Consider the following 27,403-nt stretch of genomic DNA (forward strand, 5'->3'; position numbering starts at 1 on the left):
AATTCAGTTCCTGGTGACTTTGTGCATTGGTTCCCAGAGCCAAGTAATACTGGATAAACGGAAGAAATAAAAGGGTTTGGTCTTACAGTGTCTTAAATCCTATAAATCCTAGATATAAGCAGTGTGCTTACTTCCTACCTGGGAACTCTGCTTCACCACAGCTGCCTGTATGACTATAGCAATGACAATGAGCCTTTGAGGATTTTTCTTTGACATGTATTTCTGTTTTTTAAATAAATTACTTCATACTTATACACTCTAATTAGTACATAAGAACTGTTTTACTAATGTCAAAGGGCTTCAGTGGCTAACAAGGAGACGTTGAAAAACACTAGTTCTTTTTGCACCCATTAGTATGCGAATATTCTCTACTGATCCTCTTGGTTCTGAAATCTTACTACTGCTCAGTGTATGTCAGAACTCACACAGATAAGAGAATCTCTCTTTTTCTTAGCCAATTTATGATTATCCAAAAGTAAATTTTGGACTCTGTGGGAGAAAGTGAGGGTGGGATGATTTGAGAGAATGACACTGAAGCATGTGTATTACCATATGTAAAATAGATAACCAGTGCAAGTTCGATGCATGAAGCAGGGCTCAAAGCCCATGCTCTGGGATAACTTAAGGGATGGGGTGGGGAGGAAAGTGGGAAGGGGGGTTCAGATGGGGAGACACATGTGCCCCTGTGGCTGATTCATGTTGATGTATGGCAAAAACCATAATAATATTGTAATGTAATTATCCTCCAATTAGAATAAATTAAAAATGCATTATCTTAAAAATTATTTTTTAAAATATTATATATTTCAAAGTTGCTAAGAGAATTTATATCTTATCTAACAGATTTATATCTTTAAAGTTTTCATCCTAAGGAAAAAATATAACCATTTGTGGTGATGGACACTAACTAGACTTATTGTGGTGGTCATTTCACAATATATACATATATCAGATTATTATGTTTTCCACTTAAAGCTAATACAATGATATTGCAATACAATTGACTTAAAAATGAGCTTTCAAAAAATACTAACATTTGTAACATTTCAAGTATTTATATTTCCATCATGCATCACCTTATCTAGACAATGTTGATCGTCCTGTTTAAAACTCCTTTTTGTCTCCTCAGTTTTACCGAGCAGAAGTTGAAGCTCTTCATTCTTCAGGTATGACAGCAGTTGTTAAATTCATTGATTATGGAAACTATGAAGAGGTGCTACTAAGCAACATGAGGCCCATTCAGTCAGAGGCATGGGTATGTGATCCAAATTATATACAAAGACATAAGCTGTTTTGAAGGAAATAAATAGCTCTGAAAGATTAGTCATAGCAATGCTAAATTTTCCAGTGGAAAAATGTTTTGTTTAAAACTGGCTACTCCTAAAGTAAGGTTTTAATTAATAATTACCTTAAGCTACAGTAAGAATGAGTGCATTGCAATTACTTCTTTTATATAATGCTTTGTTATATTATATTTGGCAATAAGTGCCCTTATTTATGTTTGCCAAAAATGTGTATGTGTTTTTATGAGTCTTTATGCATATTTTATTCTTTCCCAGTTTGTTACTATTTAAATTTGGCTAAATTATGTCCAGCAATTGTCAAATTTAAATCTCTTCTGGATACATGTATAATCTTTATTATTTTAGTTAAATGTAAAATTAAGAAAAATACTTTAAATTATATGTGAATTCATATGCATTTACTACACATATATATGTACATGTACAGATTAAATTTAAATATCTTTGTTGAATAATATTTAATTTTGTTGCCAAATGTTACATCAAAACTGACAGTTTTGTTGATATAATTTAGATATATTGACCTCCTGGAGTCCATTGTATGCAAGATTTATGTAACTTTACATAGAGTCTCTACATTTAGGCAAAAACAAGAGGACAAAGCATATTAGAATTTGATTAATACAGATTTTTTTTTTTAAAAATTTCTGTCTCTAATTTGTGGGTTCAGTTCAGTTCAGTCTCTCAGTCATGTCCGACTCTTTGCGACACCATGAATCACAGCACGCCAGGCCTCCCTGTCCATCACCAACTCGTGGAGTTCACTCAAACTCATGTCCATCAGGTCGGTGATGCCATCCAGCTATCTCATCCTCTGTTGTCCCCTCCTCCTCCTCCCCCCAGTCCCTCCCAGCATCAGAGTCTTTTCCAATAAGTCAACTCTTCACATGAGGTGGCCAAAGTATTAGAGCTTCAGCTTTAGCATCAGTCCTTCCAGTGAACACCAAGGGCTGATCTCCTGTATAATGTACTGGTTGGATCTCCTTGCAGTCCAAGGGACTCTCAAGAGTCTTCTCCAACACCACAGTTCAAAAGCATCAATTCTTTGGTGCTCAGCTTTCTTCACAGTCCAACTGTCACATCCATACATGACTACTGGAAAAACCATAGCCTTGACTAGATGGACCTTTGTTGGCAAAGTAATGTCTCTGCTTTTGAATATGCTATCTAGGTTGGTCATAGCTTTCCTTCCAAGGAGTAAGCGTCTTTTAATTTCATGGCTGCAGTCACCATCTGCAGTGATTTTGGAGCCCAAAAGCATAAAGTCTGACACTGTTTCCCCTGTTTCCCCATGTATTCCCATGAAGTGATGAGACCAGATGCCATGATCTTCGTTTTCTGAATATTGAGCTTTAAGCCAACTTGTTCACTCTCCTCTTTCACTTTCATCAAGAGGCTTTTTAGTTGCTCTTCACTTCTGCCATAAGGGTGGTGTCATCCGCATAACTGAGGTTATTGATATTTCTACTTATTACTAGAAACCTGATTTGTTGCTGTTTCCCTAAAATATAAAGATATACTAGAAAATTATATCATTTAGACAGTAGCCTTCATCATTATAGCATACTTGTTTTCTTATGAACTTCTTTTGATTTAGTTTTGATCCTTCTAGATTTTCCTGTCATGACCTCAGGGTCATTGCCCACTTCACCCCTCAAAAAAAGAAGATAAATAAAGCTATAACGAAAATCTAGTAGCAGTAATCATATTTGGGCCCATGGATATTTTTTCTTGACCATTTTATTCCAGAAAATTGATCATATTCTAGGTAGCTTATTGTTTCATATTTTAAAATATAACATTCATATCTTATACTGTATAATTAAGTAAGAGATCCTTTCTCTCACTCTCATTCTCTAAAGTTTAGCTGCTTTTCCCCTAATTACATTACTGTCTAATTTATATCTTTTCTTGGAGAAACTTGGTACAACTATATCTTTTGCCCTTTTGATTCCCACATGATGGCTATTTTTATTCTCTTTTTTTAAAGTCAATGCTCACATCTTAATGCAATTGTCTGTTTATTGAGTCTGTATTTCTAGAAGGTGAGCCCAGGTTTGTTATTCATCATGTGATTCCCATGTTAGCCACTACAGAGTCAAAATAAGAGTTTTACATTTAGTGTTTTTTTAGGAGATTTAATAAGAGATTAATTTCATTCTTTTCTCCCTAAAAAAAATTTAAGTTTCCTTACTTTGTTTCCTCTCTACTTCCTTTTTCTGTTCCAGAGTAGACTGAGCTGTTGAGCACCTTTCTTATTCCTCATTGTAGCTCTTCTACTCAGAGGTGTTTGGTGCCAAGTGATCTTTTTCTTTCTAAGTCAGTGACATTTCCTTTTTCCTCTTTAATAGCCCTCATTGTTTTATTGATTTTAGGCCATTGTAAACTTGGCTGAACAATAAATGTATCACATGTGATAGCCTATGTAGTGATTCTGAACCACAGCAGTACTTTCATGTTCTCCGTACCTCATCTAGGCTTTACTGTGCTATTTTTTTAACCTGTTTACTTTTTCTGCAGTTAACTTAAAAATCTTTCATGCTGTGCTAAGTCACTTCAGTCGTGTCCAAGTCTTTGCAACCCTATGGACTAATAGCCTGCCAGGCTCCTCTGTCCATACAATTCTCCAGGCAAGAATACCGGAGTGAGTTGCCATGCCCTCCTCCAGGGGTTCTTCCCAATAAGATCCATGAAATATTTTGCAGGAAGAGGCAGGATAGTATTATTAAATATTTTGGAGATTCTGGTATTTCTTTTTTCCTAATATAAATAATCAAGTGATTCTTGATGTTTTATGCTGTTGCATGAATTAATATAACAAATATTTTTGGATCATAAACAGTATTATTGAGATAAGATCATCCTTTCTTCCTCATCTATGTGAATAATTGACTTAGTTGTAGATGCAGCTCCTTTTTGAATAGAAGGCACACCTTAACATATTTTCACTCATCTCCACTAAAGAAAAAAAAAGTATGTGTCCATATACATAAAAAGCCTCTGAAGAAAAACAGTCAGTGTGACTGTCAGTACATTTAACACAGAATTAGTGTATCGTTTCGTTATCCTCTGAGAGGACTAATATTGGGGTCTGTGAGCACTTTTTCTTTTTGTAACTTTGGAATTATAACAAATTCTAAGTTAATCAAAGTAAAACATTCACTATACCAATAAGAAGGTAACTCTAATTCATGTCATACTAGAAACATTAAAGGGCTACAAAGGTAAGGTGAGGCTGATAGAAGCCTTAGCAGAGTTATTTACTCACACTGTGGATTGTATAGGTTTTTAATTTTTTAACTCTTGTGCTACATATGTACATTACTGTTTTTAATTGTGAAATGATTTCATATGTCTAATTAAGGTTTATGTTTGTTATTGCCATAAGATTTTGGAAAATCTCTTGTCTTCCTAAATACAGCAATGAGCATTCATTGAGATTTTTTTAATAGTTTGCAGGAAAAATAATACAACCAAGAAGTCTGCATATACACCAAAAATCTTTATAGGAATCGGTTGTCTGTATTGTCTTAAAGGTGTAAGGATGAATTATTAAATAAAAGCATGAAATATTAAGAGACTCAATGACTAAGTTAATAGTCTCTTTTGGAAAATTAAGACAAAAATTTAATAGTTTAAGTGTTAATTTTTTTCTTCATGTAGTTTAAGAGCTATTTGCCTTAAATCTGTCTGTAGACAAATTTCTAGTTTCCCCATCTATTTGTGTATTTTCAGAGCATACACAGTGATGATACATTAGTTGATGAACGTATACATTCTGATTATGATTAAATACTTTGTTTCCTCCAAACTGATCTACTGAACTTTTTGTTCTGTCATCCTTGATTTTTTTCTTCTAGCACGATTAAACTATCAATATAATGTGAGATTTGCAGCTCATTCTTAACTGGAAAAATCCTATAATTTTTAATGTTCTTTGTATGTTGCAGGATTTTCTTTATTTTACCAAAGTAAATGAATCATTTGCAATCTCATATTATTTATAAAACTGTATAGGGAGAAAACCATAATTCTGTTTTATTTTCTTGACCACTGTGTGTGAAACATTAGGGGCAAAGGAAACCTATTTATGTTTTGTGCAGCTATTTCCAAATTTACTCCTTTTAACTCTAAAACTAATATCAGGAAAACAGTAAAAAGATGCCACAGGCCACTTGGAATTACTCTTTAAAATACTCTGGTGCTGCTGCTCAGACAAATCTTTTGTGCTTTTGGAGTGTTGTTCTTTCTGAGTTACTTATCTAAATCTGGAAAGATAGTGTCAAGTCCTGATTTTCCCAGAATATTTATGACTTGTATGCCACTGAGACTTTTATATCTCAAGAAATATTTTAGAACATACTGATTTCTAAACTTTTTGAAGTTTCATAGTGTTATACTATGAGGAAAAGATCTTTGTTCAGCCATTCTTCCAACTATAAAATTTATTGTATAGATTAGTTTTATTCTATAAATACTTACTGCATATCTGTCTGTTTAGGTGCGAGGTATTGTTCTGGGTGAGGGGTATATGTTAGTACTCAGAACACACAGAAGTCCTGTGTACTATTTCCAATTGTGTGAAACAAACTTAAATATCTTGTGAGAGTCTTCATTTACCTCTTGAAGCTTTAAAAGAAGATATAAGTGGGAAAAATCTTGTTTATTGATGTTTTAATTTTAATAATGTTTAAGGTCTATATTTTATTTCTCCTTATTTGAAGATAAATTATGGAAGAAGAAAGTGTGATTTAATGAATTTTATGTGTTTAAAATTTCTTATTGATTTTATCTATTTAAAAAGTAAATTTCCTTTTAGGTAGGTTTGGATTTCTTTTTAAAATAATTATATATATATTTTAATTTTAGCATATATTACAAAAAGAACTATTAATCTCAACTTTTACTTTTTGTACAAAGTTTATATTATAATGTCACCCTGGGAGGCAAATTTGAAAATTACCTTTCCAAATTCAAATAATGTTCATAAAAAGCCATGAAGTATTCTACCACTAATAGAAATACTAAAGAGAAACATATAACCCCCCCCATTCCTAACCTATTTAATGAGAAAGGAGATAGAGACTTGTGATATGCAAATTAATGAATTAAAAATGAATCTTAAATGTATTATAACAAGGTCATGTTAGAAATTTTAAAGATATAGGGGTAAAGTTAGGCTATATCTCGTGTGTATTTGATATCAAAAGATCATAATAAATATTAAAAAGGGGATAATTGTTATAGAAACCATTAACTTCAAAGAGAAATTAGAATTATGTAACAGTGAGATTCTGCCAGTTAGTATCCAGTAAAAAGTACAGGCACATATTTGATCATAGTCGAGAAGGTTTTTCATTTCTGCTAATAAATTCTAAAATAAATTAATGGGTATAATTTACCATACTTAAATTTCTGCATAATTTAAGTAAAGTCAGTGAAATACTATAATGCATTTTCTTCCACTGTGTGTATTTTTGGGATACTTCCCTTTCAAAAATTTCTGTGTAAGCAGTGGTCTTTCTCTTTTGAATATAAACACAGAGTAAATCAAAAAGAGTGTAGCTGTCTTAGCTGCATTTAAGAACATAATTTTCAGATTATAGGTGATAGAACTTAGGCATTTCCATGCAATGTCTTTTAGCTCAGTTTTAATAAAATTTGGTTGTATTAGATATGCTTTATTTATTTCTTAATCTGCCATTCAACTTTTCACAGTTCCCACAGGAGATTGTGGATCATACAAAAGGACTTTACTGGAGATATCAAAGCTTCTGCATAGAGGGAGAGATGATTCATTCAAAAATGCATGCCATATACATTGATATATCAATATATACATTGATATATACATGATATATCAGCTTAGATATACATTGATGTCTATGTCCTGAATCCCAAATTCAGTTTGTGAATTTAAGATTATTATGAAATGTAAGAGATTATTATGAAAATCTTCAGGATCTAGTTTTGACTGGGCTACATTATTCAAAAGATACTTTATTTCACCACTTTAATTACTACTCAGAAAATAGTACGCTATTTGAAGAACAAGTACTAAAGTACCACTTGAATTTTGCTATCTGATAATTTAATTTAATATATTATAATCTATTCAGAAGGCTAAAGATGCTATATAAAAGCATCTTTAAAAAGTTTCTGATGATCTGAGTTTTCCTTTATTAAGCAATGAAAGTATGTCATGTAATTATTTCATGTTCCTTTTTACTGAAGGTAAAAATAACAAAGTAAAATAACATGGTAGGGGGTTGCCTAAGATGTGCTTTTTTGTTTCTAATTTCAATTGTAATTCATAAAACACTTTAAACCTTATATTATTTAAATATTAAGAATCAAGTTAGCATAATTGAAAAATCTACAGCAATTTTTTGTATACATGAATAGTATCAGAAGATATGTTAATCTTTTATCTTTTAAGTCTGCCCTTTATTAATAGCAACTTAAAGTATGGAAGTGTGGCACTGGTCAATGGAGAAGTAAATTTAAGATGCTTTAGATTTATGCTAAATAATATGTAATTTTGATTTTTCTTCAAAGTAATCTTAAGGAGGCATCCTGGAAGTAATCTACAGCCTAAGGGGGCTAGGATTGTCAGATGACTTATCTTTTCCTTTGACATTTTTGATTTGGTCGGCCCAAGATTTGTTCTCTTTCAAGCATAAATGTTAATTGTTTCATTTACTTTATTTATCAGGACTTTTAAAACTGTAATTTCAAACTGCACTCAATTTTATCATTCCTTAATGTATATATGCAGAATATTTACCAATACATTGATAATAAAGTAGTAAAATAAATGAATTTGAGGAATATTTTTGTTTTATTTTATTTCTTATTCCCAAACATGTTATTTTTATATTGGGCATGTGCCTTGACTTGGCACTAATGTCAGTATATTTTAAAGATTTTTATAAATCTGAAGAGGCATTGTTATTGAATTAAAAAAAAAAAACTGCACACAGTTCTGATTTTTATTCTTCCATCTGTACCTAAAAGGTACAAAAATATGTTGCTCATTGCAATACAGAATTTATTCCCTTTCAAATGGAGCTCCTGCAGTGTATCTTTTCAGTTCTAAAATCAGTAGTTATGACCCTTGATTGGTGATGGGCTAAAAGGGGACTTAGGATACATGTTTGATTGCACACCAAAATGAGTTGTCCATTTTCTTTTTTTAACCTTACATAGTCATTTGTGTTCTCTTATACTCTTGCTTTTTTTCATCTCATTTATTAGTTATCTCTATGTGTTTTCATTCTGTTTCTTAAACACCATTGTATTTTTGACTTTGTTTTTTAAACTGTATTTTCTTTTTACCTTTAGTGGGTGGTATGTAGTTGGTCTCTTGATAGTTGGTCATCCTTCCTACTGATCCTAATTTCCTGAACTTTACTGGACCTATACTATTTATTATGTAATCATGTGCAGTAGGCTTCACTATCACACTTCTAGGAAAGGAGTGGAGTTGATCTGCCTTGTGAGAAGCTCTCTGTTATAGCTTCCAGTTCTGTTAAATTTGGAAACTACTGGCAAGAGTTTTATATGTTGGCTTGAAATAACTCCATTAGTAGTGGCCTATCATTGGCTAAGAGCCCCATTCGGAAGGGACAGGAAGTACTGCAATAGTGAGAATTTGCCTTAAAAAAAAATGTAGTTTGTTAGGACTAAACATAATGATAATGTTCTAGTTGAGCAGCTCAGATCATCATAAGGATTAAAAAGTTATTGTATTTTTGTACATACGTCTTCATGCCTAGTCCATCTAGTTCAGGGTTAGTTCTGCTTCCTGGTTAAATAAATTTGGAAAATGCTGGGTTAAAAAATTAAGTACAGTTTTAATTATAGAATGTCTTTGAGTCAGTAGCAGGTTAATATGTATTTTAAATTTCCAAGAGAGAGACATATGTAGTGTCTATTGATTCACAAACTTATTTGGTCATGGAGCCCTCCTCTTTTTTTCCTGTATAAAATCTGTTATATAAAGTCTACAAGAGGTACTTTGAAAAACATCATAGCTCTTCTTTCTACTTTTCAGATTTTCCATATAAAATAGATTGAAGACTTAAGAAACATTGTTTTGGATTTTCTAGACTTATTAATAACATAATAGTATATTTTTATATTACAGATAGAATAAAAGGCAAATTCTCTTTAATAGAGGACAAAATATATCTCTGAAATTTTATTTCCCTTCTAAGCACATATGCTTTTAGTAGTAGTGTTTTATTACATAATGATAAAATTGAGATCCTTTTTTACACGTCATTATACACAACTCACTGGTCTTTTAATTTTATTTTAACTTAATTCTAATTCTAGAAACTTTCATGTGCTAAGTTAAAGACTTTCAAAATCATTTATGAAGACTCACATTGTGGCTTTTATAATATTGCTGGGTTTTCTTTTTCTATAATTTTTGCCTAATAACCCACATGATATTTTTATGTTCCAGCAGTAAGGCATTTTCATCATTTGTTTGTTTGTTATTCTCCAATAAGCTAAAGCAAAATCTGAAATCCCTGTTTTTGTTAAGCTGACAATTGGCTACTGAATCAAAAGAAAGTATCAAAGCAGGTTAATTCCACTGAGCATGTAGACATTAAGTGACGAAGAAGATTCCTGAAAGATGAAAAATTCTGTTTTGTTTCAACATTTGGATTACTCCTTTACTAAAAGGCTTAAAATAACATGGAGAAGTGTATTCTCGTGTATTTTTTTCTTCTAAAGTGATCAGGTAGTATAAATCTTATTACAAAATTCCTGAATTTGATCATCAGTATTCAAATGAATTACAGATCAAGAACTTGTGAGTATTCGTTCAGAAAGGCTCTAAAAGCTTTGGTCACAAATAAAGATATCCCTGATCTTTTTATGTGCCCTTATTAGTATTAATGTGTACTAAGAACTTGGCCTTACTGATAGTTGTTCTCATAAATAGAAAACCTATTAGAGACTGAGATGTAGTGGAGCTAATTACAAAATGATCTAGAAATGATAAAACATTGGTCACATACCCAGACAGTTTAACTCATATGCTTGTATTCTTAGGAAATAAGCAAAACAAAGTAAAAATTTTCACTGACCGTGTTTTAAACTTCAGTGTAACCAGTCCAGATGAAAAGTTAAATATATAATTCCCTAAGAAAAATTAAAGAGAAATATAAGAAACTTGAGGCTGAGAACTCTAAATTTTGTTATTGAAGATTTCTTATAAAAGGCTACAATAAAATCATTTTAGATATAATTTAGAAATGAATGTAAGGTTTATATTTCAAGAAGATATGCACATTTTCCCATTGAGTCATTGAAAACACTTAAAATTGGCTGTGAAAAGCTGAATATTGTATTAATTCTAATGAGTAGAATTGATTTAATGATAGTAATGACTGAGGGAAGATTAAGGTGGGAAAAAAAAATGACCACAGAGAAGGTAAAATGTAGATTTGGTATCTTGGTTCTCAAACATTTTTCAAAATAATTTTCATAATAGTTTCAAAGGTTGGACTGAAACAAAAAATTTTTGAACAAGACAACTTTAAATAATCTCAATTATAAAAATAAGTTTTGCTTTCTGAAATGAGCATTGCTATGCTTTGAAGTTCTAATAAATTTCACATAAATGGCAAACTTCAGCCAAAAATACTTCTGACATTGTTTACTTCCGATTGCCATTCTTGGACCCAAGGTTGAGAAACATTTTCAGATTCTGAGTGCTTTATCCTGAAAGAATTTGATGTGAAGGGGTCCCTGAGAGAGTCATGTGTCGGCTCAGCATGGCCTTTGAAAGAAGGGGAGAGGGCAGAACTGGTCTTGGGCAGATCACTCCCACCTCCCTTTTTGCCCTGCTCTAGCTCCAGGGGAGCTGGAGATGCACAGAAGTCAGAAGGCCTGTGTCAGCCCCAGCTCTGCCTCTTACATCCTGTGACTGACTTTGGGTAAGTTGTTTCCTGTCTCTGGGTCTCAGTTTTAGTGCAGTTATAGTGAGGATTAGGTAATATGATCACTGGACATGTGCTTTGTAAACTCCATAGATCTATAGAAAATGAAAATGTTATTATCATAACCTGGCCTTCTTCTTCCCAGTTCTTCTGTAGTCTAGTATCCTTGTCTCTGCATTTTTAAAGCAGCCAAGAATGACAGCTCCTTTTGCTTTTCACTATGTCCTCTCCATATTGGAACTCTCATTCCTATCCTCTGCATTCTTCAGAGTTAAGGTATTCTAAGACTATAAAACCAGGCTGGTTAAATTAATTTTCACTGTAGAGTGTGGGCTTGCTACCCCCTTTCACCCTCCCCACTCTCACCTTTCTTCTTTAATCTCAGAATTATGTGCTTAGAAATGTCAAAGAATCTCCAATGTGTGGCAGTTTGGAGACAGTGTTGGCAGAAGGAAGTCCCTTAAATTACATTACCCAGATCACTTCTCTGTTAGTAAGGTTGACTGAGTACATGAGAGTATGATTATGCCTCTTGTCCTCTTTTTCTCTGTGGGAAAGGAGATGGAAATAGTTCAAAGATCTTCAGAAATGTCATTGAACTCCTAGATCCTAACTTGAAGAGTAATCATAGGGAAGAGACAAGGGATTTAGTGGCCATTTCTTTGGTCAGCTCTTGGAGTTCACGTCGTCTTTGATTTTCAGTAAACTCTAGCCTCCCTCAGCCAAACTAAATTTATAACACCTGTTATCTTTACTGGGTGCTCAGTTGATAGAGGCTGCATGGAGCTAATAGGAAGGAGAATTTGCCTTCTGTGTGACATCTGATTTCAGATCAAGGGATCTTTAAGAGGGCATGAGAGCTTCTAATCTGACCCAACCTTCCCCATAATCTCAGAATGCTTGATTTGGCTATGTGTCAATAATAGTATTAATAGCCCCTTAAGTGAACTGCTTGCCATTAATACCTAATTACCATGGAGCACAATAACCATTACTCCTATTGTGATTAGATTAAGTGTCTTAAAAATCGTAATTATTTTATTTTTATAGCCTTGAACCATTGACTTATGCTTAACATGGTTTCTTGCTGAAGTAGCAGTGTCATCTTTCATAACTAAAAATTAAAAATACTGAATTCTGGTATGAATTCAAATGCAAATTGAAATAGTTAAGTACAGTGTTAAATGTGTGAATTAATGGGGAAAAAATTTAAATGATAGTGTTCATGCTGGCAAAGATGAAGTGATGTGAGTACTCTTACACATTGCTGATGGCAGTGTTAATTGATGTAATCTTTCTGATTTTTTCGAGTCTTGAAAGTGTTTATGTTCTTTAAACTAATAGTCTCACAGTTGTTAATCTCTGCTAGGAAAAGAGAAAAGGAATAAGTGCATTTCTGAGAGATGATCATTGTAGCAATATGATAATAGGAGAAACTAGAATCTTCCTAAAGGACTGGAAAATATACTCACTATCACTTATACACTAGTGATATAGTGTATGCAGTAGAATTATGTACAGACTCTGGATATGTGTATATACTTATTTTCAGTTTTATAACCTTTCCATAATTTTGTAGTACATTTTTTTATTTGAAAAAGTAACAGCAAGCAAAATAAAATTAGCATGAGGAAAGTTGATCATGAGTAGAGAATTTTAGTTTAAAATTGTTAAAATTTGCAAAAAGGATCTGAAAATAATGGGAGTTTAAAAGAGTAGGATGAATAAAAACATAATTTTTTTCTAATTTTGCCTTCATTGAGGTTAAACAGCAACATAATTATGGTTTTCCATGATAATTTACCATGATCTTTGAGCTTGTTTCTGTCTATAATTAATACATGAAATACTCCTACAACTAAACTAGTGCAAATTACCACCTTCATTCAGTTTGTCCTTATAGCCTACTTTCCAATTCATTTCAAAATTCTCTCTTGATAACACTATTCCCAGAACACTTAAACACCTTCAGAATTCTGTCTCTCCCACATGCTTTCAAATGCTTAGAAAAATGCATTTCTTCTATGAAGTATTTATTTAATCAATACAGGCATACCTTTTATTGCACTTGACTTTATTATGCTTTGCAGATGCTACATTTTTTTTTCCACAAGTTGAAGGTTTGTGACAACCCTGTTCAAGCAAGTCTGTTGTTGTTCTATTGCCAAGTTGTGTCTGACTCTTTGTGACCCCAGGAACTTCAGCATGCCAGGCTTCCCTGTCCCTCACAATCTCCTGGAGTTTGTCCAAGTTCATGTCCAGTAAATCAGTGATGCCATCCAACCATCTCGTCTTCTGTCTCCCACTTCTCCTTCTGCCTTCAATCTTTCCCAGCATCAGGGTCTTTTCCAGTGAGTCAGCTGTTCCTATCAGGTGGCTGAAGTATTGGAGCTTTAGCTTCAGCATCAGTCCTTCCAAAGAGGATTCAGGGTTGATTTCCTTTTAAGATTGACTGGTTTGATCACCTTCTTTTCCTCAGGACTCTTCTCCAACACCACAGTTCAAAAGCATCAATTCTTCGGCACTCTGCCTTCTGTATTGTCCAGCTCTCACATCTGTACATGACTACTGGAAAGACCATGAAGTGAAGTCACTCAGTCGTGTCCGACTCTTTGCGACCCCATGGACTGTAGCCTATCAGGCTCCTCCATCCATGGGATTTTCCAGGCAAGAGTGCTGGAGTGGATTGCCATTTCCTTATCCAGGGGATCTTCCCGACCCAGGAATCGAACCCGGGTCTCCCACATTGCAGGCAGACGCTTTACCGTCTGAGCCACCAGGGAAGCTCTAAAAGACCATAGCCTTGACTATGTGGACCTTTGTTGGCAAAGTGATGTCTTTAGGTTTGTGATAGTTTTCTTGCCAAGAAGCAGTTGTCTTCTAATTTCATGGCTACAGTCACTATCCACAGTGATTTTAGAACCTTGGAAGAGGAAATCTGTCACTACTTCTACCTTTTCCCCTTCTTTTGCCAGGAAGTGACAGGACCAGATGCCATGATCTTCGTTTTTTTAATACTGAAGTTTTAAGCCAGCTTTTTCACTCTCCTCCTTCACTCTCATCAAGAGGTTCTTTAGTTCCTCTTCACTTTCTGCCACTAGAGTGGTATCATCTGCAACCTCAGATATGCGGATGATGCAATATTTCTCCCAGCAATCTTGATTCCAGGTTGTAACTTATCCAGCCCAGCATTTCCCATGATGTGCCTGGTGTATAAGTTAAATAAACAAGGTGATAATAAACAACCTTGTTGTACTCCTTTCTCAATCCTGAACCAGTCGTTCCATACAGGGTTCTGTCTCTTGCTTCTTGATCTGCATACAGGTTTTTCAGGAGACAGGTAAGATGGTCTGGTATTCCCATCTACCCAAGAGTTTTCCACAGTTTGCTATAATCCACACAGTCAAAGACTTTAGCGTAGTCAATGAGACAGAAGTATATGTTTTTCTTTGATTCCCTTGCTTTCTCTATGATCCAACAAATGTTGGCAATTTAATCTCTGATTCCTCTGCCTTTCCTCAATGTAATGCTAAAGCCTAGCTTGAAGGATTTTGAGCATAACCTTAGTGGTATGGGAGATGAGTGCAGTTATCTGGTGGTTTGAACATTCTTTAGTACTGCCCTTCTTGGGAATTGGGATAAAGATTGACCTTTTCCAGTCCTGAGGCCATTGCTGACTTTTCCAAGTTTGCTGACATACTGAGTGCAACACTTTAATAGAATCATCTTTTAGGATCTTAAATGACTCTACTGGAATTCCATTACCTCCACTAGCTTCATAGGCAGCAGTGCCCTCTAAAGCCCACTTGACTTCACATTCCAGAATGTCTGGCTCTAGGTGAGTGACCACACCATTGTGGTTATCCAGGTCATTAAAATCTTTCTTGTGCAATTCTTCTATGTATTCTTTCATCTCTTCTTAATCTCTTTTGCTTCTATTAGGTCTTTATGGTTTCTGTCCTTTGTATTGCCCATCTTTGGATGAACTGTTCCTTTGATAATGCTAATTTTCTTGATGAGATCTCTAGTCTTACCCTTTCTGATTTTTTTCCCTCTGTTTCTTTGTTGTTCATTGAAGAAGGCCTTCTTGTCTCTCCTTGCTGTTCTCTGGAAATCTTCATTTAGTTGGGTGTACCTTTCCTTTTCTCCCTTGCTTTTCACTTCTCTTCTTTCCTCTGCTATTTGTAAAGCCTCCTCAGACAACCACTTTCCCTTCTTACGTTTCTTTTTCTTCGAGATGATTTTATTCGCTTCCCTGTATAATATGGACCTCTGTGCATAGTTCTTCAGGCACTCTTGTTTACTACATCTAATCCTTTGAATATATTCATCACCTCCACTGTATATTCATAGGGGATTTGATTTAAGTCAGACCTGACTGGCCTAGTGATTTTTGCCGCTTTCTTCGTTTTAACCCTGAATTTAGCTGTGAGGAGCTGATGATCTGAGCCACAGTCAGCTCCAGATCCTGTTTTTGCTGACTGTATACAGCTTCTCCATCTTCAGCTATAAAGAATGTAATCAGTCTGATTTCACTTTTGACTATTTGGTGATGTTCATCTGTAAAGTTGTCTCTTGTGTTGTTGAAAAAGGTGTTGGCTATGACCAGTGCAGTCTCTTGGCAGAGTTCTGTTAGCCTTTGCCCTGCTTCATTTTGTACTCTGAGGCCAAACTTGCCTGTTACTCCAGGTATCTCTTAACTTCCTACTTTTGCGTTCCAGTCCCCTGTGATGAAAAGGACATCTTTATTGTTTTGGTATTAGTTCTAGAAGGTCTTGTATGTCTTTATAGGACTGATCAGCTTCAGTTTCGTTGGCATCAGTGGTTGGGGCATAAACTTGAATTACTGTGATGTTAAATGGTTTGCCTTGGAAATGAACCAAAATCTTTCTGTCATTTTGAAGATTGTACCCAAGTACTGCATTTCAGACTCTTGTTGACTATGATGGCTACTCCATTTCTGGTAAGGGATTCTTACCCACAGTAGTAGATATAATGGTCATCTGAGTTAAATTCACCCATTCCAGTCCGTTTTAGTTCATTGATTCCTCAGATGTTCACCCTTGCCATCTCCTGCTTGACCACATCTGATTTATCTTGATTCATGGACCTAATATTTCAGGTTCCTATGCAATACTGTTCTTTACAGCATCAGCTTTTACTTTCATCAGCAGACACATCCATAACTGAGCATCGTTTCTGCTTTGGCCTGGCCACTTTGTTCTTTTTGAAGCTGTTAGTAGTTGTCCTCCGCTCTTCCCCAGTAGCACATTGGACACCTTCTGACCTGTGGGCTCATCTTCCGGTGTCACATCTTTTGCCTTTTTATACAGTTCATGGGGTTCTCATGGCTAGTACCTGGAGTGGTTTGCCGTTCCCTCCTCCAGTGGACCATCTTTTGCCCAAACTGTGCACTATCCTGTGTGTCTTGGGTGTCCCTGCATGGCATAGCTCATAGCTTCGCTGAGTTATGCAAACCCCTCTGCCTTGACAAGACGGTAGCCCATGAAGGGGTGAGCAAGTATCCTGGCGCCACTTTCCCACCAGCACTGCTCAGTTTGTGTCTCTATGTCACATTTTGATAATTCTCAAAATAATTCAAACTTTACTAATATTATTATATTTGTTGTGGTGATCTTTGATGTTGCTATTGCAAAAAGATTTCAACTCACTGAAGGCTCAGATGATAGCATATTTTAGCAACAAAGTAAAGTATGTGCTTTGGTTTCTTAGACATAATGCTATTGCACGTTTAAAGACATATTACAATATAAATAAAAATATAAGTTTTAATTGCATTGGGAAAGCAAAAGTTATATGACCCTTTATTGTGATATTCGCTTTATTGCAGTGGTCTGGAACCAAACCTACAGTACCTCAGAGGTCTGCCAGTACTTAGTTGCCATTCTTCATTTTGGGAATATGTAATAATGATACTTTGACTCTTTGTCTCTCTTTTAGTTTCTGATACATTATTAAAATATTAAGTGTAAAACAAAATTTTTATATTGGATATTTTATTAACTTACAATTCCAAATATGTATTAATCTATTCAAAAAGCTTTTTGAGCACTTATTATATGACTTTATCTATCCACCCCGAACAGTGCCCAGAACAGCACATTTCCTTAGAGTGATTATGTGTTAAACAGTGGGAATGCATAGATGAGTAGTCTGCACTAAGAGAGTCAGACTAGCAAAGGAGCCCGGCAAGTAAAGCACCATCAGTTCACTGTAAACAGAACAGAAATAAATGGAAAATACTTAACTCAGTCAAAAACTGACTCATAGAAGAGGCCAGGCCTTCCCCAACTGTCATATTATAAAACAACAGTGAACCATCACACAGACCCTCTGTCCACTTTGCGCTGCTTTATTTTCTGTATATCCTGCCCCTGCCTCCAGCTCCTAAGTGAAATTTCTATGAGAACAGGGACTTTGTCTCAGCTAGTACTTCAGCATTCCAAACAGTCCCTGAAACATAAGGCTTTCAATAAATGCTTGTTAAATCTGAATGAATGAAGTTTAATGTAAAAGTTGAAAGTTTTGAAGGACTTAGCTTGGGGAAGAAATGGAATCAAGTGTTGAGAGAACAGCAGAGTGTAGGAGAACATGGGAGGGTGGGTATCTTGCAGTATAGTCTGGGTGTAGCAAGTATCAGTAGAGAAGGCTGAGCAGAGAGTCAGGTAGGGTTGAAGGATGAAGAGTCAGGTGGGTTACAGTAAGTATCTGGAATGTTATAGATCAGGAGAGGGACCAGTGGAGAAGTTTAGGTAGAGAAGTGTCATGATGTGATTTTACTTTAAGAGATTATTTCCTGTGGTATAGAAAATGGACTTGAGTGAAAGCAGAGAGCATGGAAACTCGTTATTGCAATAATTAAGGCAAGAGATGGGGACTTTTGAGTCATCAGAGTCTAGGCAAAAATAAAGAGTATGGGTGAGATTGCCTAAAGAAAGCATGTAAAAAGAGAAAAGGCAAGGACAGGGGTCAGCTTTGGGGGAATCTCACAGGTGAGGGGTGGGAGGGACATTGAGAAGCAGTGGTAGCTTGGGAGGACTGGGGCTGGGTGGTGAGGAAGGACGCCTAATCCACAGTATAGAACACTAGGGAGGCCGAGGGGGTGGGATTGGAAAGTGCTGTTGGATTTGGCAATCAGCAGGTACCGATGACTGTTGGAATGCACTTTCAGTAGAATGCTAGATGTGCAAGGCAATTTGTGGTTTTTTTGAGAGGAAGTGGGAAATAAGAAAATGAGGTATAAGCTTCTTATAAGAGCTTGGTTATGAAGATAAAGAGGATAGAAGATGAGAAGAAGTAGTAAAGGAACTTACAGTAAAAATCCAAAGATGTTTATATCAAAGGCAAAGTGAAGAAAAGAAAGAAGGAAATTTTGTAGAATAGGGGTAAGGATTTTAAAAAGTCCAGGCTGTGATGAGAAGGTGGAATATGACCACTTTAGGTTACTTTGGACATGTTGAGGAGTACTAAAGAGAGGAGAGAGAAGTAGTAAATATAGGTGTGGATGATGTTATCAGCTGGGTTTCCAGGAAGGAAAGTGAATAATTCTTCACTAATACACTACTCTCTCAAGTAAAAGCAGGTCATCTATTCAAAGTAAGAGGGTCAGAATAGAATTTCGAAGAGAGATGTAAAGATATATATTTTTAAATTTTTATTTGAGTATAGTTGCTTTACAATGTTGTGTTAGTTTCTACGTACAGCAAATTGAATCAGCTATACATATGTATATATATCTCCTCTTTTTGGATTTCCTTTTCGTCAAGTCACCACAGAACGAGTTCCATGTACTATATAGTATGTTCTCTTTAGTTATCTATTTTATAGGTAGTAACAATAGTGTATAGGCGTCCCTGGAGGCTCAGTGGTTAAGAATCTACCTGCCAGTGCAAGAGATGAGGAACTGATCCCTGGGTCGGGAAGATCTCCTGGAGAAGGAAATGGCAACCCACTTCAGTATTCTTGCCTAGGAAATCCCATGGACAGAGGAGCCTGGTTGTCTATAGTCCATGGGGTCGCAAAAGCGACTAAACAACAATACCAACAGTCTATAGTGTATACATGTCAATCCCAGTCTCCCAGTTCCTCTGACACTCCCTTCCCCCTTGGAATCCATGCACTTGTTCTCTATGTCTGTGTGAAAGAGATACAAAGATTAGACACGGCCCAGGAGAGTGGGAGAAGACGCTAACCAAGAATGTTTTTATTTTCTCAGCAGTTTTCTGTGACAGTTCATCCTTAATTTCTAGTCTTAGTAGCCGCAAGAAAAGTTTGTTAAGTGGATGTACAAATGAGAAAACTTTACATGTTTATTAAGCAGAAACTAACAAGTTAACCACTCAGCCGATTTTCAGTAGAGGTTCTCATTAGAGATCTGATATTTGAAATTCTGTACAGTCGTTGTGATTATATTATTGCCCTAGGACCTCAGCAGAATTCAGCATTGGAAAGTGCCCTGAGAAGATGCTTTTAAGCTCTTGCTAGTAACATTAGTATAATCCTAGGAATGTTAACAAAGTTTCAGCTCTTCTTGACTTCATCTTCATGCCAGGTAGTAATACATTGAATCGATAAGAATGTTAATTGGGTATTTGAGCATTCTAAGACACTGATTCTGTGTGTGTTTGGGTGTGAACACATGCAAGCATGTGAGATATTGTTTTAAAAACCATGATAGTTACTAAAACATTCATTTAGAGTGCGTTATCAAAGCAAGGAGAGAAGAAAATAAGATAGAAAGTTTTAAAACTTCTGCTCCATCTCTCAAAACTTAATCTATTGACTTTTCTGTCTCTTAACAGACCTATTTACAGAGACCAGTTTTAAATAAGGGAAATATTTTCTAAATGCTCATCATAATTTTTGCATGACAAAGAGTTGTCTAGCTAGTTCAGTTCAGTTCAGTTCAGTCGCTCGGTCGTGTCCGACTCCTTGCGACCCCCTGAATCACAGCACGCCAGGCCTCCCTGTCCATTACCATCTCCCGGAGTTCACTCCGACTCACGTCATCGAGTCAGTGATGCCATCAGCCATCTCATCCTGGGTCGTCCCCTTCTCCTCCTGCCCCCAATCCGTCCCAGCATCAGAGTCTTTTCCAATGAGTCAACTCTTCACATGAGATGTCCAAAGTACTGGAGCTTCAGCTTTAGCATCATTCCTTCCAAAGAAATCCCAGGGTTAATCTCCTTCAGAATGGACTAGTTGGATCTCCTTGCAGTCCAAGGGACTCTCAAGAGTCTTCTCCAACACCACAGTTCAAACGCATCAATTCTTCGGTGCTCAGCCTTCTTCACAGTCCAACCCTCACATCCATACATGACCACAGGAAAAACCATAGCCTTGACTAGACGGACCTTAGTCGGCAAAGTAATGTCTCTGCTTTTGAATATACTATCTAGGTTGGTCATAACTTTTCTTCCAAGGAGTAAGCTCTTTTAATTTCATGGCCGCAATCACCATCTGCAGTGATTTCGGAACCCAAAAAAATAAAGTCTGACACTGTTTCTACTGTTTCCTCATCTATTTCCTGTGAAGTGATGGGACCAAATGCCATGATCTTCGTTTTCTGAATGTTGAGCTTTAAGCCAACTTTTTCACTCTCCTCTTTCACTTTCATCAAGAGGCTTTTTAGTTCCTCTTCACTTTCTGCCATAAGGGTGGTGGTATCTGCATATCTGAGGTTATTGATATTTCTCCCAGCAATCTTGATTCCAGCTTGTGTTTCTTCCAGTCCAGTGTCTAGCTATGGAATTATAAAACAAAATTCAAATATGAAACCAGTTAAGAACATATGCTGTTCACAATTAGAGTTAATTTCTAAGCTGCCATGGAATATTCTTGTTCTGCCATTGAAGTGAATAGCCCTTTTTCATTGCTTCTATACCAAAATATTGATAAATGTTTCTGAAAAAAAACAGCCTCAAATACTTATTTTCAACTTTTCCTAAGAGAGCAGGGAAGTAATCTGTCTCTGTGTTTATGCCATGGAATGTGATGGCACTCATTAAACAGAAACGATTACTATGAGATTTACCAAATTATGAAATTGATGAACATCCCTTATTTAAAATGTATTATAATCATAAATTCTTAGGCAAATTTAAGAACTTTCCAATTATATATACAACACAAAATTATTTATATTCATCTAAGCCTCTGAGGAGAAATGTCTTGAAACATGTAATAGTTAATGTGAAGAATCTTGTATGGAGATATTTGTATTGGTGAATTTTACTGCATTATTAAATTTTCCTTCTCATTAGTAATATTATCAGGGGAGATTCCATGTCTCTAGATACCCGCGGGGGGAAGGGGAACATTAAGTTGAACAAATTTTATAAAGATAATTATAGTGAGCCCTCTGTATCCACAGGTTTCACCAACCATAAATCAAAAATATTTGAAGAAAATTACAGAAAGGTCCTAAAAGCAAAACTTAACTTTGTTGCATGCAGGCAACTATTCACATAGCATTTATATTGTAATAGATAGTATAAGTACTCTAGAGATGATTTAAAGCCTACAGAAGGGTATGGGTCAGTTTTATAAGGGACTTGAGCACTCATAGATTTTTATATGAAGGAGCAATCCTGAACCAGTCCCCCATGGGTACTGAAAAACAGATGGACTATGTTTGGTAAGCTGGTAGGATTTGTCTCAGTAGAGAAGATTGCCTCTGGGTTCACTTTTTTCTACAAAAGGAAAATGAACATGTTGCTAATTGATCAGATTCTTAGCCTCACTTTTGTATTACATTGGTATTAATGCCAATAATTGTAAAATCACTTTGTAAATGTAAAGTGCCACATAAAGGCTTATTTAGGCTTATGTATTTTCAGCATCTATAACTCACTAGGATAATACAGTCAAATCGCTTGACTCAAACCAGTAAAAGAAAAGCTGTGTTGTATATGGCATTATAAAGAATAGAACTTTACACTTGTGAAGTAGTAATCAGAGCTAACTTTCAGTTCAGTTCAGTTGCTTAGTCATGTCCAACTCTTTGCAACCCATGGATGCCAGGCTTCCCTGTCCATCACCAACTCCTGGAGCTTGCTCAGACTCATGTCCATCGAGTTGATGATGCTATCCAACCATCTCATCCTCTGTCATCCCCTTCTCCTCCCACCTTCAATCTTTCCTAGCTTCAAGGTCTTTTCTAATGAGTCAGTTCTTTGCAAAGTATTGGATCTTCAGCTTCAGCATCAGTCCTTCAATGAATATTCAGGACTGATTTCCTTTAGGACTGTCCAGTTTGATCTTCTTGCAGTCCAAGGGACTCTCAAGAGTCTTCTCCAACACCACAGTTCAAAAGCATCCGTTCTTCAGCACTCAGCTTTCTTTATGGTCCAAATCTTACGTTCATGCATACCTATTGGAAAAACCACAGTTTTGACTATATGCACCTTTGTCAGCAAAGTAATATCTCTGCTTTTTAATATGCTGTCTAGGTTGGTCATAGCTTTTCTTCCAAGGAGCGAGCATCTTTTAATTTCATGGCTGCAGTCACCATCTGCAGTGATTTTGGAGCCCCAAAAAACAAAGTCTGTCACTGTTTCCATCGTTTCCCCATCTATTTGGTGATGGGACCAGATGCCATGATCTTCGTTTTTTGAATGTTGAGTTTTAAGCCAGCTTTTTCACTGTCTTCTTTCACTTTCATCAAGAGGCTCTTTAGTTCCTCTTGGCTTTCTGCCATAAGGGTGGTGTCATCTGCATGTTTATGGAGTTAACATTAATGAACTAACTTTATTGAACACTTAGGTTGTACCCAGCATTATTCTAAGTTCTTTACTTAACACTAATTCATTAAAGTATAGTAGCTGCTTATCCATAGTGTAGCCATTAGAAGGTAATTCATTCTCTCATTGAGTCATTTATAGTAGGTAGTGCTCGGAGTAGATAGCATTGTAGATAATTTATGTTTTACATTAAGACCTATAGCACCTAAATGATGTACATTCATTTTGTTTTATTAATTTCATGATGTATTTAAAATGTAATTGAGACTTGATTTTGATCTATTTATATAAGCCTTTAAAAGTTTAACACAATCTCTCCTTTGTCCTCTCTGTCCACTGGGATATGTGGAAAGAGCATGGATTTTAGAGTACAGCATAACTTGGGCAAGATACATAATCTTTTGATTGTCATAAAGAACAGAGTAGCTGCTCAATAAACATTTTGCTCATTGATTGAATGATTGAAATGCCTGACATATAGGTTCTTAATTACTGTTAGTTCCATTTCTCTCATTTTTCTTCAAGAATTTAGAACTAGCAGGTTCCCTTATTGTTCACATCCTCAAAGTGATGAATTACTGACTGCAGCAGTGATTACTTACTGATCGGAGCTTCCAGATGAGGAGTTGGATATCTGTCCCAAACTATTGCTCTTGAAAGCAAACTCAGACTGCTTCCTTATACCATCTTTTTCTTCAAATTAATTTTTTTCCTTTTATGTTTTCTGTTAAAATTTTCTTTTTGAATGTTAGTAGTAAAATGAACTTTCGTCTTAAGAATCTTACAATATAGCCCTAATATAAAAATCCACAAGCCTTTTAAAGTAAACTAGTTTTTCTTATAAAGTATAAGAACTGCAATCTTTTAAGCCAGTAGTGTTGACTGCAAAGTTATAAAAATTTCCATCATTTTCTTTCACACTTTTGCAATCTGGTGGTTTGTAACTGCCTTCATAAATTGGCGACTTCTGTCCTAGCTCTGACACAGAGCTTTTCAGCCTGTCCTGCCATCGGTGTACCTGCCACTTGACATTGACAAGATTCTTATCAAAACTGGGGTTTTGCATAAATTAGTGTTTAACCTTCGACAGGTTTTCCCTCCTCATTTCAGTGTAGCTTTTAAGAGACCTTCTTGCTCTTTTCCATAGATGATGAAAGTGAAATTTGACTATTATATTATATCATACATTTTGTACTCTTGAGGGAGTACCATAAACTTTTTATTAGTCTTACTCATTTTTCATTAAGCCTGAATTAGTAAGCCTCAGTTTTACCAATTCTTGTACAATATATTAATAGATATCATCACTGATACCCTACTATCCTTTCCTTCTCGTCCAAAGGATCTATTTTCCTTACTTTTTTACTTTAATAAGCAGCTTATGTTGTATGTGGGGAAGAAAGGGAGAAGAAGGGGAAGGAGTTTCAAGTTGCCTAAAGGAGTAAACTTTAATCTTACGAATTTAGAATTTCTTTAAAAAATTATTTTTTTAACTTTTAATTTTTTAATTGTTAATATAAACTTATTCATTTTAGTTGGAGTTGATTACTTTACAAGATGGGGAACATGTGTATACCTGTGGTGGATTCATGTTTATTATGGCAAAAAAATAATTTTAAATTTAGACTTTTTTGGTTGTTTTACCTTAATACTTTCCAGAAGGTACATGCTAAGTTTTGTGGGTAATTTGTGTTTTACAGGAAGAACTGAAGCACCTAAGTGATACTAGATCAATTTTGTTTTATTTTATGATATATGTTAAATGTAAATAAGATGAAAAGCACTTGATTTGATCTATTTGTATCAGCACTTGATTTTAATCTATTTCTTGGTATTTAAAATATGAAAAAAGATCTTTTGACTGTGTAATGTGGAGAGTTTATACCTTCCTAATTTGTTCTTACCATCATTGTTTCAGCCATGGTTGAATGGAGAACGAGAAACAACTTCATTCTTGAACTATAGGGATATTTGCATATTTGATAGGAACAAACATTTATTATGTTTTTAATTTGTATCTGATAATGAGCAGATTACTCTCCAAGAGTATATTATCAGTTCCACTGGCCTCTGTTGAACATCTCAGATGTTTCAGGTGTGAAATTACATGTGACTAGAAACATGGCTTCTAAATTTTAATAAACCTAGAAATAGTATTATTATAGCAAAATAGGGCTTCCCTGGATTCTCAGATGGTAAAGAATCCACCTGCAATGCAGGAGACTAGGGTTTGATCCCTGGGTCGGAAAGATCCCCTGGAGAAGGGAATGGCTACCCACTCCAGTATTCTTGCCTGGAGAATTCCATGGACAGAGGAACCTAGTGGGCTACAATCATGGGGTCTCAAAGAGTCAGACACGACTGAGCAACTAACACTTTTCACTTTCATAATATGTTTAGTAGCCTTAATTAAATCAGGTGATATATACTGTCTAATTTTTCTTTACCTAAGTTGATGGAAATGTTTGTCACCTTATTATTCTTGGAAAATATCTTTGTGATGCCTTTTTCTTTCTTCAACAATCAAAATGATTGTTCATCCAAAATGATTGAGAAGAGAAGCTAAGCTTAAACAGAGAATGATTTCTTTTTCTTTTTTTTTTAAAGCTGACTCTCATTTACTGAACATTGTGAAATCTCAACATGAGGGGAAAAAGCTCACAAATTCAAGCACACTAAGAGTAATTTACACTTAGTTATAGCAAGGTTATTATGTTTTATCTTTACCAACTTAATGAAATAAATTAGAATGAATAAGAGAATGTGAAGATTGAGGTCCCTTCTATACGAAACCTGCATATAATTGGAAATATACAGTAGGTACCATAGAGAAGCCTAGACTTTTGTTAGCTGATTTAATAACTACAGGGACCCTGTGATATAATTATTAGTATTCCCATTTTACACACATTGACAAACTACAAATCCAAGTTCAGAGCTATTAAGAAACTTGCCTGAAATCTTTGGGCTGGTTGACAGTATAGCACATGATTTATGCTTTGCCTGTAAAAGGAGATAAATGATACCAACCTACTTGAAGGTTTTTGTATAATGTATATAAAAATTTATCATAGCAGTGTTTATACTCAATATATGATATACTGTTTTGATAAAATATCTTTCAGTCATTTAGTTCATTAGTTCATTCAGTCTTAATTCTCACAAATTTAGAAAATTTTAAATTGTGAAGCAAAGATGTATATGTAAGATGGATCAGCTAGTATCTCTCAAGGGGCTAGAAAATATTTTACAAAGGGTATTAATAGAAAAAAAACCAACCTATCCCTTTAATGTAACAGTTCTATTGCTAAAAGAACTTAATCTTATAATATGACTCTCTTTTTAGCTTCTAAAATTCACTGGAATCTAGTTTCAGGATTAAAATGTATTTTAGCCACCCATGTACATTTTAGGTGGTAGTCCTCCAGTTTCCACTATGTAAAGGAAAACAAACAAACAAAAAAAAACACTGACAAATTACCAAGGTAACTTTTCAGAGAAATGGACTTAATATTATATATTTATTCAGAACACACCAATGATAAATTGGGTCAAAGTAGTATTTTTCAGTAGTGCATAGGCTTCAGTTGCAGTCAAATTTAAAGAAAATAATCCTCTTCAAATATATAATGAAATAGACCCGGGAATGAGTTGTAGACATTTTGCTTGATGGCAAATACAGTATGAGCAAACAGTAATCAAGTAGCTGCAAAACACATTGAAGCAGGGTCAGATTGCACTAATGATTTTCTGGAGTTAGCTCTTCATGGGAAATAGTATTATGTTCCAAGCAGACCTTACTTGCAACTTTATTCTGAATACTAGGTTATATAGAATAGTAAATATTAAAATGTATAAAGTAAGAGATGATCAAGATGATGGGAGATTCAGGAAATAATGCTATTTGACAAATAATTCCAGGAACTTAGTCTTTTGATTTTAGAAAATAGAAGACTAAAGAAAGGTATAGTATGTGTTTAAAAATAATTTAAAATCTTTCATGCAGCAAAGGAAATAGACTTAACTAGAAAGCCCAGGTAGTTTATACTTTCTAGAGAAGGAAACAGAGGCTGCCTGAGAACGCCTGAGTGTCCTTCTCCAGCTGTTTGAAGGAGACAGGACCATCACACCATCTGCATGTGATGTGAGGGGATGAGTTTTGTACCTCAAAGATGAGATCATTGACTCCTGGGGCACCTCACGTTGCTAAAGCTACGGCTTTTATTAACTAGCCTGATAACTGGTAAGGACTCTTGAGCATCTGTTACCTTTATGTTCACCAAAGAAAAGTAATTTTAGTTCATTATGTAAATATTGTTAATATGGGTAGCTGGGTATATATGGGATTTAAATGTAAAAATGATGTTTGTTACTTTAT

General features: G+C 35.1%; 1 protein-coding gene across 1 annotated transcript in view; it reads left to right on the forward strand.

Moving 5' to 3' along the window:
* Positions 1 to 27,403, forward strand: part of TDRD3 (tudor domain containing 3) — a 229,870-nt gene that overhangs the window by 173,277 nt on the left and 29,190 nt on the right. The window contains exon 12 of the mRNA XM_018056823.1: positions 1,130 to 1,255. Coding sequence (XP_017912312.1) covers positions 1,130 to 1,255 — 126 coding nt within the window. The remainder of the gene's footprint in view (positions 1 to 1,129; positions 1,256 to 27,403) is intronic.

Source organism: Capra hircus, chromosome 12 (genome assembly GCF_001704415.2).
Source record: "Capra hircus breed San Clemente chromosome 12, ASM170441v1, whole genome shotgun sequence".
In the NCBI taxonomy this organism is placed as follows: domain Eukaryota; kingdom Metazoa; phylum Chordata; class Mammalia; order Artiodactyla; family Bovidae; genus Capra; species Capra hircus.